Here is a 14,039-nt window from a genome sequence, read left to right on the forward strand (position 1 = left end):
ATAAGAAAATTTAGGGAAATCTTTTAAAATCTCCTTCTCAAGTACTTCAAAGCCATAATTAGTGATATTTATAATTATTAAATCATCCTCAGGTAGTGTAGATTCTAGTTTATTCAAATCATGATCCCCTGGGGAGTTAAGATTTAAGCCCCCCCCCCCCTCGAAACTCAGTAAACTTTCATTTCAGATCTGAGAATAATTGCTTTTTCCTAGCCTGTGTGCTCAGGTGAGCGCTGTGGCCCCTGGGCCTCTTGTTTGGTCTTCCAATCGGATGTGATCGGTTGATGTCATCGGGGCTGATGGTAACTCCCGTCCCTTCACATATTTTGATCACTGTAGCGTCAGTATCTGGGGCCACCTCCTCCTCGTCCTCTGACCCTGGAGCTGGTATCGGTACGTTGTGGAAACGTAATGACGTTCTGCGTCCGTACTGCTCCAGATTATCCAGACCGCATTCAAGGTCATCCACCCTTTGTTGGAGATCAGAGTTGATTTGTTTGAGTGATTGTATTTGTTCGTTTGATCTTCTATGTCTTTTTGTTGTTCTTGGATGGAACTTAAAATTGGTTGGACGCAATTCTGAACTATCACCTGAATGTGGGGGGTAATTGCCGAAGCAATGAGAAGAGCAAACGCCCCTATGAAAGCTTGACTGTTAATGGCTTTTACGATCAGTTCATTAATCATGGAGGTTTGTAACTCCCCCATGGGTTTATGTTCAGATTTTGAGGAATCGAGAGATTCTTTTGTGGGTCTGGGGATGAGGAACTTAGACCTTTAGTAGCCGGGGTCCATAGTGTAGAGGAGGAGTTTTGGTTATTACTGTTGTTTTCACTTGTAGCCATTTCAGATGATATGATAGGAAAATCTTTTCAACTCATTTCTAAATTCCAGGACATTTTATTATTTAACTTAACTATAGTTTTCATCTGTAAAACTATATTTACGTTTACAGTCCGTAAACTATAGTTTACATCGCATAAACCTAGTTTATCGACTGTTTAGCTCATTTTTGTGAATTTGGCGTGCCATAGATATGTAGTCCCTATGGAATTTTTAAAATTTTGTGTTTTGAAATAAAAGTCGGACGGATTTTATTTCATTCAAATTAAATTATTTAAAAATCTGGATGGATTCTATATTTAAATTTTTTTAAAAAACAGACTGGATAAAATATTTTATTTATTTTTTGATTTATATACGACTGAATGTCCTTTTTCATGCAAATCTAAATTAACAGTCTCCAGCACTCCTGCCAGCATATTAATTCTTCTTAATTTATCTTCATAAGAATTAAACTATACTTATGTTGCACTGCACTACAATGGAATGTCAATCAAAGATTCATAAGTCCAATTTTGTTTTACATGATTTTATTTATTGAAGATAAAGTTGAAACAAAATCTTGTTATTTTTTTTTCTCTTTAAAAAGTTAGGGACAGACTGGATGCTCTTAAATAGAGAGATCAACTAGTGCAGTGCTGCAATGCATCTCATTGTAATTGCTTGACGTATACTGTCTACTTAAAACATATTTGGTCTGTCTTTATTAAGTTAGGCCTAAACATTAAAATGAATAAACATTTTCCTGTCTGACTGACGAGTGAACATCATGAGACTCATTCAAACAAAGCGCCCATTGTAGAACAATTAAAAGCGCTTTCAGTGCTAGGTCTACATGCTTGGCCAATTAGCAGTACTTGTATAGTGAGAGAAACTCACACTATTTGTAAGACCAAACTTTACATGAGTGAGCGACTCTCTAGTCTTATATAGTATACCAACTTGTTATCCGTTGATATTGCCTAAACATTTGCATAATCGTTTTGTCTTCGTTGTTCAAAGGGGCATAATTTGATTATCGAACTTGGTAAGAAACTGATATTATGCAAATTTTGCAACTTACTTTCAGGCGCAAGAGGAAATTGTATATAAAGGTTGACTTTGGAGGGTGGATGGTGGGGAATGTTTATGAAAGGGCATTAACTAGTTATGCTTGCTATGATACAAGTATAACTGCACCATACTGCACTCTGCTGCAATCAGTGCAACACATAGCTATAGTGCCTAGCAAATCACCCAATCAAAATAAACGTAGTCAGTTTGTTGTGATTAAATAAAAAATATGATTAAATGCAATTTTCCTTCAGTGTTTTGAAAAAAAATATTTAAAAAAGAAACAAACTGCATCAACTATTTTATTCATATTTTAATACTAATATATGACTGTTCTCTTTCATATAAATCTCAATTAACAATCAGGTAATTATATCGAAAGCATTATGTCAAAGGACTTTTTCAACAAAGTTACGCATTGATAATACATGTATTTTATCGAAGGACTAGTTTGGGTATGCGCAAAACATCCTGAAGAAATGATCAATCCTCTTTGACTGATAAGTGTTTTATTTTATTTGTGAGAGAATAAATATATCTTTTATTTATAAGAATTAGACTACACTTTATTGAAATGCATTTATATTGAATTCCTATAGAATTTCATATACGACAGCCAACTGCTTACTGCCAACTGCTGAGTGGCATTTGGCATTAAGCAGTTAGCAGTTGACAGTAAACAGTTGGCTGTCGCATATGGAATTCCCTAAGTTCCGGATTTTCAGTTTGTTAACGAGAAATTTATGAACTGGTTCACAGTCTTTGTTTTGGGTTTCTGGAATTCCACTAAAAATAAGATTGTCCCTCATTGACCTACTTTTTAGATCAGTGATAGACCTCTGTAATTCTTCATTTTGTCTTGTCATTGAGCTTAATTCTTTGTTCATATTCTCCCGCACGGTCTTAGCTTCATATTTTAGGAATTTTAATTCCATTTTCTGCGGTCTTATTAACGTCGTCAAAAATCTGGCAAGTCGCTGCTGCAGCAGCACTTTGTTCCACATCAAAATCTGTGTGTTTCATAGCTGTTTTAAAAATCGTTCTCAATATAATACATGTAGTACTAGTACTTACTTTGCTGTTTAGTGTTGAGACCAAGTCATTTATAGTCTTTATATCTGACACCTTAATTCAATTTATGTGAGTCTTTTCTCTAAAGCTACATATTTTTCAATGACTAATAGTTTGGAGTCAAGCTCTGAGTGGCTGTGTCCATTGTCTCCCCATAAATAAGAGAATGACTTTGAGGGACTAGATCAACTGTATCACTAGAAGATGATTGTAGTGTTCCTATCTATATACATCGATTATATAAACTGTACACACAAATTAGCAGGTATACAAGGTTGTGTCCATATGTAGCCAGCATGTACAAGTCAGTGAACACTTCTCATCAACACCTGGGTCCCATCTCTGACGACCTGGAGGTCCCCTTCTTCTCTGATACCAGTTTCTTTTCTTTTAATTGCCTTTAAGGTTCAGAAACCATTTATATAAAATGTTGCTTGGACCTTAATGATTTTCCAAAAGAAATATATTTTATAATTAAAAACAAAGTGCAAACAATTATAGCATTGCTTGTGGTGCAAAATTGGACAAGACACTACAACTTGGCAAATTTATATAGGAATAATAGACATTAATGTCATTAAGAGTTGTCTCCCTTATCAGAGTATGAATCCACCTTAAGAGTTTGAGCACTATTTGTTTTCTTCCTTTTTCATGCAGTAATACCTTTTTTCCTTAACATTTAGGAGTTTCATGTACAGTCCTCTTCAAACTGTAATTATTGTCATGGAAGACTCCAGAATGGGGCTCAATTGATCATGACTTCAGTTATCCATGATACTTAGATCTTATTTAATTAGGTAATCAAGAAAACAACCAACTGAATGAGATTTGAACAAAAGAGTAATGAATGATCAAAGATAAATAAAAATGCTCAAAAATCACTTGGGGAAAGGGGCAGGGTGGGGGTAGCAACAAGAATGTTCTTGAAATGAAGAGAGCAAAGTTTTCTATGCATTTAAATAACTTTATTTTCTTAAACACAGGATCCATGAAAATACATGATTGTATTGAATTTTAGGCGTCAATGAAGTGTGTAGGCATCAATGAAGTGTGTACATCAAAGCACTAACAAGTATGAATGCATAGCACCATAATAATTTTGTTTTGTCTCTTACAGTAAATTAAGAAAACATAAAAATATACTGATAAAAACTATTTTATATGGCTATAACAGAGATGACAATAAACACAAAGAAGTCTCAACTACCCGTGAAATATTATGCTGCACAATCCAGGCTTTAGAAGTGTTGAGCATGCAAATCTCCTATCTGGATTTTTCACATATATATATATATATAGTTTGTCTTTAAAAATGTCAGAGATATAAAATGGAATGAATCTTAAATCATTACAGAGAGACTGATAAATAAAATGATTATTAAATTCCAGACAAATACATGATTTATACTAGAGGTTCTCTGGAAAACTAAGATCATACATACATCTGTACAACAGATGAGTAAAAATTCACAATGCTATTAAATACTAAACACGCGGCACAAAACATCAGAACAAGAGAAAATTGGGAAATAAATAATAGACACTTGATATACATATTGTACAAAAAACAAAACAAGGAAAATTAACAATTACATTAAAACTATCGGGTTTTTTTTCAAATTGTTAATAATGGTTGAGGTATAAATATCTTCAGTTATTGTAAGTTAATCTGAGCAGAGAGAAGAAAAAATATTCTCTTCGAGTCCTATCCTATGGACATGCTCTTTGTATACAGTGACATGGTACCATTGTCGTACCCATAAGTCCTGTACAGGTTACCCTTAATTGCCACATCCTCCAGAGCTCGAATCATCATGATTGACAGCTTATGCTCCTCCTCCGTGACATTTAACCTCGTAAACATGGCCGACAGAGCAGAAATGTAAGCTGCAGTCAAGTTTGCTTCACGGTTTACCGAGGCTTCAATACCAATCTTTCTTGATTTTGCAACTGCTGCTTGCTGAATTTCATTTGCTGGAGAGAGAAAATTTCATATTATTACTGTATACTGGTAATCAAGTTCTTAGACATAGGTAATCAGAGATTACAGAGCTCACCTCAACGAATGTTGTCTTTAAGTAAGGCAAAGTCACACAATTAACCAACAAGAAGTGTACATTCCAAAAATGAAAATATTTAAGCAATTTTAATTGCTTACATGTTTTCATTTTAAATTTAAACTAGTTCTTCTTCATGAAAATGTAATTAAAATCCAGCATCTGAAGCAAATTTGAGAGTTTTCATCTCTTGATGCAACATTTGTGCAAGTTTGGTTTATACAATGTTATATAAGCCTTATAGTTTTTTGGTAATAGACCTGCATCCATAACTTTTACCTGGTCTATTATCTGAAAATGTTCAGCATCCGAAGCAAGTCCATTAGTGTGCATCCTAAGATGCATCATCCATGCATGTTTGCTCATTATAGGGCTCATAGTTAATTGGAAATGAAACATGCATCAAAAATTAACATTTTCACTCATCAACAAAAAGTAGGTCAGATTCAGCATCCGAAGCAAGCCCGGTAGTATGCATTCTTATATGTATCATCCATGCAAGTTTGGTCATTAAAGAACTCATAGTTACTTGGAAATGAATCATGCACCAAAAACTTTAACCTATTCACTCAACTGGAAAATGTAGGTCAGATACAGCATCCGAAGCAAGCCTGGTAGTATACATCCTTATATGTATAATCCATGCTAGTTTGGTCAACATAGGGCTTATAGTTATTTGGAAATGAAACCTGCACCAAAAACTTTAACCTGTTCACTCAACCAGAAAATGTAGGTCAGATTCAGCATCCGAAGCAAGCCCTGCAGTGTGCATCCTTAGATGTATCATCCATGCTAGTTTGGTCAACAAAGGGCTTATAGTTACTTGGAAATGAATCATGCACCAATAACTTTAACCTGTTCACTCAACCGTAAAATGTAGGTCAGATTCAGCATCCGAAGCAAGCCTGGTAGTATGCATCCTTCTATGTATCATCCATGCAAGTTTGGTCAACATAGGGCTTATAGTTACTTGGAAATGAAACCTACACCCAAAACTGCACCAAAAATGTTAACCTGCTCCAAAAACATTAACCTGGTCATTCCTTTGCTGAAATTGCAGCATCTGAAACTTTGACTGGTACAATGAAACACACTAGAACCATCTTCCATGCATGTCTAATCAATATAGGACATAGAAGTACTTAAAAAGAAAACTGCTTCAAAAAACTTAACCTTAACCTGGGACGCCGAAGCCGACGCCGACGCCGAGGGTATTACATAAGCTCCCCCAACTTCGTTGAGGTGAGCTAAAAATCAGTTCTTGTATATGCATATTTACTTTAAAAGTAGGCTATGTCATAAGAATAAACAACTAAGGAATATTTCTGCCTAAATTATAGGACACTTGCTAAAGCATTACAAGGAAAGGTAATGTATCTAAACCCATCATGCTACCCATGTGATAGAAAACCTCATCTGAGCCTCTAGCATAGAAAAGCCAAAAAATAAGTACATGTGCTAAATACTGTATCCTTTTTTTAATTATTGTAATGTTTACCTGTATTACGTATTTGTGTTGTGTTTCGCAGCGTCTTTTTAATTTCCACCATTTTCTCCTGAATAAACACCTCTCTGTCAGCATTTTCCTTAAAAAACAAAAGAACAAAATCATTTAAGCATTTTAAAAATATCCAAATCCTAATACATTTCAATTTATTTTAAATTGTTGACAGTACATGTCCATTCATTCACCTTGAGTAGAGTCCTGGTGAGGTACCTCTCTGTTACCACAGCTGGGATATCCACTTTACCTAGGTGGAAAATCTCCACATTGATGTGGAAAGCCCTGTCACAGGTTCTAGCTGGAGGACAGAGAGAACACAGGGTTATGTTCTTACAGGTGCTCGGACAACAATCAGGACAGCAATTTCCAGTCAAAAATCAAAATCTTGTTATTGTATATCTTAAGAATGCAAAATATTTCTTAATACTGGTATGTTTTCTATTAATTTGATTTAATCGAGTATGCAAACATTCAAGACAGAGTAACTGTGTACAGAAACACATTTACCCCCATTTTACTTTTGCCCCCTTTTTCCTCATTGGAAGTGGACACATTTTAAACAGAAAGTTCAAAGACTACAACATTATCTTTTAAACACAATCATGTCTGGGTAAATTTACAACAGTGTTACAATCATGTTTGCAGGTGTGAAACGGCCAAAATAACCCTGTATACAGTACGTATTACAAAAAGCATGAAGTAAAATTAATTGGCAATATTTACATTTGCAAATATTTTCCCTTATATAACACTATTTGAACAAGGCGTTTTTACAGTTTTGAAAAAAAAAACTTTATGGATTTCAAACTTTACTTAAGTTCCTTACTATTTGTAATAAATCAGTCACAAATGTAAATATAAGTAATAAGGTATCATTTTTTGAGTTTTATTGGGATGTAAAACGGGTTGGCACATGATCAAATTACGTGACCAACCCGTTTTACATCCCAATAAAACTCAAAAAATGATACCTTATTTCTTAATTAACTCCTTACTTTCATAAAGAACAAGGCACAGTTTCAATACAGATATTGCCTTGTGTTTTTCTTAAAAATGAAAGTGATATAGAAAAATTAAAATTCATGCTTTCCGAATCCTTGAAGATCCATGCCTAAAGATCATACAAATCATTTTTCTCTCATGACCTTCTAAGTGTTAATTGTGACGTCATAAACTTGTGAATTTTTCCATATTTTCTTGAAAAGTTGCAGAGGACATCAATTTTCAATAGAATTTTCTTTCAGATAACATTGTACACAGGCGTCGCCCACAACAATTTTGAGATATGTGATTTTTCTAAGAATTTTCCACAACATATCCCAAACTTAAAGTGGCGACGGCTGTGGACACTATTTTCAAAAGTAAAATAACCCTTAAAATGAGTCATTTTCAGACATTTTCTGTTTGAAATAGAAAGATGCATCAAATTAATGACATCATACATGTAAATCCAGAATAATACTCCTTGCCATATTCCTTCCAGATTTATCATAGTCATATACATGTAATCAACTAATATTTAAGCCAGTTTCAAAACTTTTGAAAACATTTAAATTTCAGGGCACAATAAATCTAAAACTGTACCTTCTTCTTCCTTAATTTATTCAAACTAACATGTAGCATTACTGATAGTACATATACCTTCCAGCCTTTCTCTTAATTTTCTATGAAAATATTTCTCCAGTGTGGGTCGATGTGATCGGAACTGATCCACACTGAAAGGTACCGCCAGGTTCTTCATTTCACTCTCTAATGACACTTCTAATGACATCATCATAATCCACTCCAAATTTTTTATGGAGATCTTTCTGTAATCTAGTTAGATTCAAAAGTTTAATAGAAGATTATTCATTGCTGTTTAAATGTATAAGAGATATTTTGATTTAAAGACTAGTGAAGCATCAAGATTTATTAAAATATATGATATTAGCAAAAATGCTTATACATGAACAGAACAGCAAAGGGAATTTCAATCCCTGTGATTCCAAAATGCTCTGTAATTTTAAAATCTTCCTCGTGTGAAAAAGGAAATTCTTTTACGTCTAAAACTATTTATGACAATTAACATTTTTAATCAAAGCTTTTTTTTGTAAATTATACACTTCCCTATCACCAGGACAGAGGATGCTGTTCAACCATCATATTACATGAATTGAATTTTCTACATTTTCTGGAGTAATGAAAATATTTAAATTATAATTTATTTTAGATATGTGTTCGGTTTTGCTCTTCTTTCTGTCCTGATTCTGGGGAAATCAATTTCACAGATGGTGAAAAGCTTTTAGAAAATTTCCAAGTAATAAATTACAATGTAATTCTACTAGAATAACACTAACAAAAGAAAACAACAAAGATCTTGCTATCAAATGAAAGGTCTTGGCACAAGAATTAAATATGTTAAATATGAAAGCACTAGCCCTAACCCTTTAAAAAGTTATTGTTAAGGTTTGCTTTTTAAAAAAAGGTCAAACTCCAAGGAAAAGGTCAAAGGGTCAAAGGTTTTGGTATTCAATAAAAGGTCTTCTTACAATAATTACATATGTGAAATATGAAAGCCCTATTCCTAACCGTTTTAAAGTTATGGACAAGGTTAAAGTTTTTCAATAAGTACGGAAATCTCCAAGGTCAAGGTCAAAAGGTCAAGGTTGTTGGTATACAATGAAAAGTCTTGCAACAAAGAATACATACGTGAAGTATAAATGTCCTGGTATCTACTGTTCAAAAGATATTGCCAAAGTAAAAGTTTGGAATTTTTGTGTAAAAGTGGGTCAAACTCATAGGTCAAGGTCAAAAGCTCAAATTTGGTGGTAACGAAAGAAAGGTCTTGTCACAAGGAATACACATGTGAAATATGAAAGTCATAGCTCTACCAAATCAAAAGTTATGGGCAAGGTTAAAGTTTTTGCAGACAAACAGAGAGACAGTTAGACGGATGGACATGACAAAAACTATATATCTCCGAAACTTCGTTTACGGGGGCATAACTATAGTTTACTATTTTAATACTAGTTGTTTAATATAGAAAACTATAGTAAATAAAAGTTTTCACCATATAAGTCAAAATATTTTTACTATATGAATTACATCATGGGTAATAAAATTTATTTGGCAAGCGTTTCTTTTTTTCCTAGGTTTTAAAATGCCTCCAGTGGTATTTTTTAACTTTAAAAGTGGCCTGATCAGGATTCTTGAAAGCATGTTTTGACAGGTCAACAACTTAAAAATATCAAAATTAGCGATGACTAGAACAAATTGGAATAATGGTCTTCTTGGTAAATATATCAACAACAGTAGGATTTTTGACGTTTTATATTATACGAGGGTTGATCCAAAAGTAATTAATGTCACAGTGGACATATCTTTTCTGTATGGTGTCATATAATCAAAGACTATATACCAAACAAACTATGAACATATATAAATCTAATTAACGTATAAACTTTTGTCTAATAATGTTAAATTAAATTAATTTTATAGATGTTTAAAACATCAAGCAATGGGGGTGTCGCCGCGTCACATCTCAAGGTCACATTTAAAAGAATATTTTTTTAGGATGAGAAAGACAAACATATCCCCCCCCCCCAAAAAAAAATTCAAACGTGTCAAGTTATCGCCCAAAAATTTTAAAAGACAAAATTAACTTAGTATAAAAATGTTTTTCTGATTATCAGTTAGGATTAAATGACGCCATTGTAATTTTTTGATTTAAAAAATTGTGTTTGACTCTACATGATGCATTCAACAAAGTAAGTGTAAAATGGGGGGGGATGGGCGTAACGAGCAGATATGCATTTTTACTTCAAAATGGGGAAATTACCAGTATAGACAGTTTACACTGATTGATAAGACTCACAATGATAAAAAAAGTAAAGAAGAGTCATGTTTATAGATGATTTTAGCGATTTTAGGGAGTGTGATGGGTCATTGTATTATTAGAAGACAAGAAGGCTGAAAGAAGAGAGGTCGGAAGGATACGTTTAACATGGTGTCTGTTGTTGTCAAAAGACATTTGTGTATTTGTTATGTAAATGTATTAGGACACTGTCTTATTATACTGTTCATGGAATTTTGACAAAGGACTTTGTTATAAAAAGAGTGAATGCACAATTCATCTAAGAACAGAAATTTGTCAACATATTGGAGAATCTCAAATAATCTTATCGGGAAACGTTTTAAGTATGACGGCGAGTATCCATATCCTGACGTTATTTAGATGCGGCAACTACCAAATTCGCATATTGTATATAATTCTATATTTTTAAAAGTACTATTTACTTTAAATTAAAATTTTCAGGTCTGATTTGAAATAAATACTTTCCATCATTTATAATTACTGAGTATGTTGTAAAATGTATGTCGACTGGTAGCAATTTTATTGAAGTTGTGACGTTACTTTTAGATCAACTCTCGTACTTCAACCATTTGAAAGTACTCAGAGATAGGCTTACCTTTATTTACTTCTGTGTCACTAAGGACACGTAGTGATAACGATAAGTTCAATTCCTATCAAAGCTCCAAATACCAGACTAACTCCAGTTCCATGTGAAGAGCCCCAATTTTAAGCTGAAACAGAATTATCAAAATTTTGAAAAATGAAAGTGATGGTAATTAACGCATAGAAAATGATACTTACATATCGAATCTTTAAATTGGGCAAACAGCAATGGTTCAAAAATGCAAAAAAAAACAAAAGCTTTCAATAACAAAATTATTTATCACTTTCGCAGTATGCAGTTTATTATAGGAGACGTATCGTAACCTTCACTTTTTTCATCGTAACAAAAAATGCTATGTATTACTCAATTTGAATGGGTTTGCAAAATTTGGATTAAAGTTAACAATTTTTAGATTTGTTTTAAAGCGAATAAGAAAAGTGATTTGATGACTCTAACCAACAATGCAGGTACTTTTATTAAACATCTTTATAAATAATTTGAACCATGGAAAGAAATAGCGTCTTTCATGCAAGGGTAACAATATTATATACATATCTGACATATATTTAAAAAAGAGTAGTACATGTACAGACATGCGTAAAAATACTCACAATAACCCTTTGTTATCTTTCTATCAATGTAGTTTCTTCAAAAGCATATATGTCTCCGCTTCTTCACGTGTGATTTTAATTTTTAAAATAATTTTCCTCAAAAATACATTCTCTAAATAATTTTTTTTCTTCTAAAATTGGCAGCATGTTATCGAATGACAAATATACCCATAGAGGTTTTGCCATTAAATTATATCATTTGTTTTTAAGTATTTTTAAAATACAAGTGTCTACATGTATATATATATATATATTTGAATACTTTCTGTTTTTCTCCTACTTTGAACTAGCACTCACTGTGACTATGAGCGCAATTTCTTCAGCTATGAGTTCAGTTCGTGTCTCATACTCGCACAGTACTATTTACTGCATATAAATATAGCACTCATAAATTTTAGCCATGAATTTTAGCATAAATATTGGTCATTTTTTAGTAGATGGTGAAATTCTATAGGAATGAAAAAATAAAACAAAGCATATTACTCTCGTTTGACTAATAGTCCACTTCATGTTGAATAAGATTACATGAAAAAAATCTAAGTGGATCTTTAATCAATTGCAACCAAAGTCCCAAAGCTATGTTTCAAATAAAATACAATAATGAACGTACCTTCGGGTACTATGAGCATTTGTTGCTCACAGTCTCCGGCTGCATTACAGCAGGAGTAGCCAATAGAGACACCACTTGTACAGTTTCTTACCACTGTGTAACCATTCACGGTTTGTGTCTCGCCTGCCTGGTCATCGTAAATCTGGAAGATTTATGACACTTTCATAAACAACTTATGAAACTTAAAATTCCTCTCAGGAAGTTTAAAATCAGATTTCCTAATGAGACTTACGAAGGCAAGGGCCTACTGGAATAAATTATTTTAAGTACATGTACTAATGTACTTATACGTTAACATTTAGAATTTCAATATCATTGGATATTTATTTTCATAAATCTTCAGTATAATATAATTCAGCAGCATTTGTCCACCCTTATACATTTTCTATTAATTCTGATAAGAGAAATAGGGCTAATAATCATTTAACATTATTTAATTCAGTATAAATCCCCTCCCCTTCCTTCATAATTTCGTTGTAAAACGTGATACCATTCCGTTCTCTCCTGTAAAACATGTTGATACTGCGCATCCCTCTATTTGTTCGGGTTTTCCAAAGCAAACACCTAAGAAAAATATTTATATCAATAGCAAAAGTAAGTCGTGACCTTATAAGAATAAAATTAATGCTTTCAAAATGTATGAATGTTACCTTATAGCAGGTTATGTTAGCGGGGGTGGTAATTCTGACTTATTTTGGCTTATTTTGTGATAGTCAGCTAAAATTTTAATCACTAAAATGGTCAATGCTCTTATGAGTGTCCAACTGCAAAGAGTTTAATCCCTGCCTCCGCTTAAATAAATTAGCAAAAAATAATTAGCACACCTTAGAGCAGGCAAGAAGCCAAATTTTACACCCGCCAAGAAAACCCACTATGCGGTATTACAATTACACAGAAAACAAACAAATGTTAAAAGACTGTCCATAAAGAAACTTACACGACCAAGTGTATGACCCTTAAATTGTACCTCATATATCAAATCATTATTACACTTTTCAAAGCTTTTTCTCTTTTACATACCTTTTACTGACAATCGTAAGAGATACTCCGATGTGTGTTGTGTGACGTTGACATAATTAATTACAACTACATATTTTGACTCATCACTTTTCTTCACATTCAGTAAAACTAAATTTCTTAGCTGTGATGAATCTTTATGATTGTGGAGGACACGATCTTGGGCATCTCTGAAGATTTCAAACTTGTTTTCAGCTACAGTGTATTTGGCGAAGCTGGGATCCCCTGAAACATCCTGTTTGTACCAAATATAGCTTTCCACAGTACGGTCCTTCTTCTCAGGTAAATCAAAGGACAACGTGACATTGTCACTTATGCAGCCAACGATGGTTTTTTGGACATCTTGACCAATTACTGCAAAGGAAATGCAGACTACTAGTATATGGAATATAGAATATAAAATAAGGTGTGAACGTTTTATGGAGAACTTATATAGGCTTACACTGCAAGTGTATCTAACCTCGTCTTCAAAAAGTAAATTGATTAATTAGTTCAGTTTTTCACTTTCTGAATTTGTATTTGATCCTTTTTTTTCAATTGTTCTACGTTATATTATTACATGTAAAATCATTAATATTTTAAAGCAAAAAAAGTTTACGCATATGTTTACTTGGTTGAAATTCAGCACATATGATTATATATAAATTATATTTACTGAACATGGTGCTGAGATATGAGACTATAAATCGACATAGAAAATGAATTCAAGTATACAAACCTTGATAAGCAAACACAAACACAAGAATAAGACATGATGGACTGCGTATTGGATTCATAATAATGAAGAAAAAAATCACAGACACAAACCCAAAGCTTTAGTCGTGCATAGCATGCAAT

General features: G+C 33.0%; 1 protein-coding gene and 1 pseudogene across 4 annotated transcripts in view; both read right to left on the bottom strand.

Annotated features, from left to right (window-relative positions):
• Positions 1-708, bottom strand: part of LOC134250620 (uncharacterized) — a 3,668-nt pseudogene extending 2,960 nt beyond the window's left edge.
• LOC134250622 (uncharacterized) overlaps positions 1-14,039 on the bottom strand; it is a 34,512-nt gene extending 20,473 nt beyond the window's left edge. The window contains exons 1-5 of one of the 4 annotated variants that reach the window (XR_009988540.1): positions 13,921-14,039; positions 13,206-13,556; positions 12,676-12,749; positions 12,186-12,327; positions 10,977-11,091 (exon numbers count right to left, since the gene is read on the bottom strand). Coding sequence is in view for 1 of the 4 variants with exons in the window: in XM_062732976.1 (XP_062588960.1) it covers positions 4,673-4,941; positions 6,523-6,610; positions 6,717-6,826; positions 8,170-8,305 (603 nt within the window). In the remaining 3 variants the exon portion in view is untranslated. Of the gene's footprint in view, positions 1-3,927; positions 4,942-6,522; positions 6,611-6,716; positions 6,827-8,169; positions 8,337-10,976; positions 12,328-12,675; positions 12,750-13,205; positions 13,557-13,920 lie in introns of those variants that run through there. The other 3 variants (XM_062732976.1, XR_009988539.1, XR_009988538.1) reach the window with 3 other exon arrangements.

Source organism: Saccostrea cucullata, unplaced genomic scaffold (assembly GCF_032062105.1).
Source record: "Saccostrea cucullata isolate Sc308-1 unplaced genomic scaffold, CSIRO_AGI_Scuc_v1 ctg6349, whole genome shotgun sequence".
NCBI lineage: Eukaryota > Metazoa > Mollusca > Bivalvia > Ostreida > Ostreidae > Saccostrea > Saccostrea cuccullata.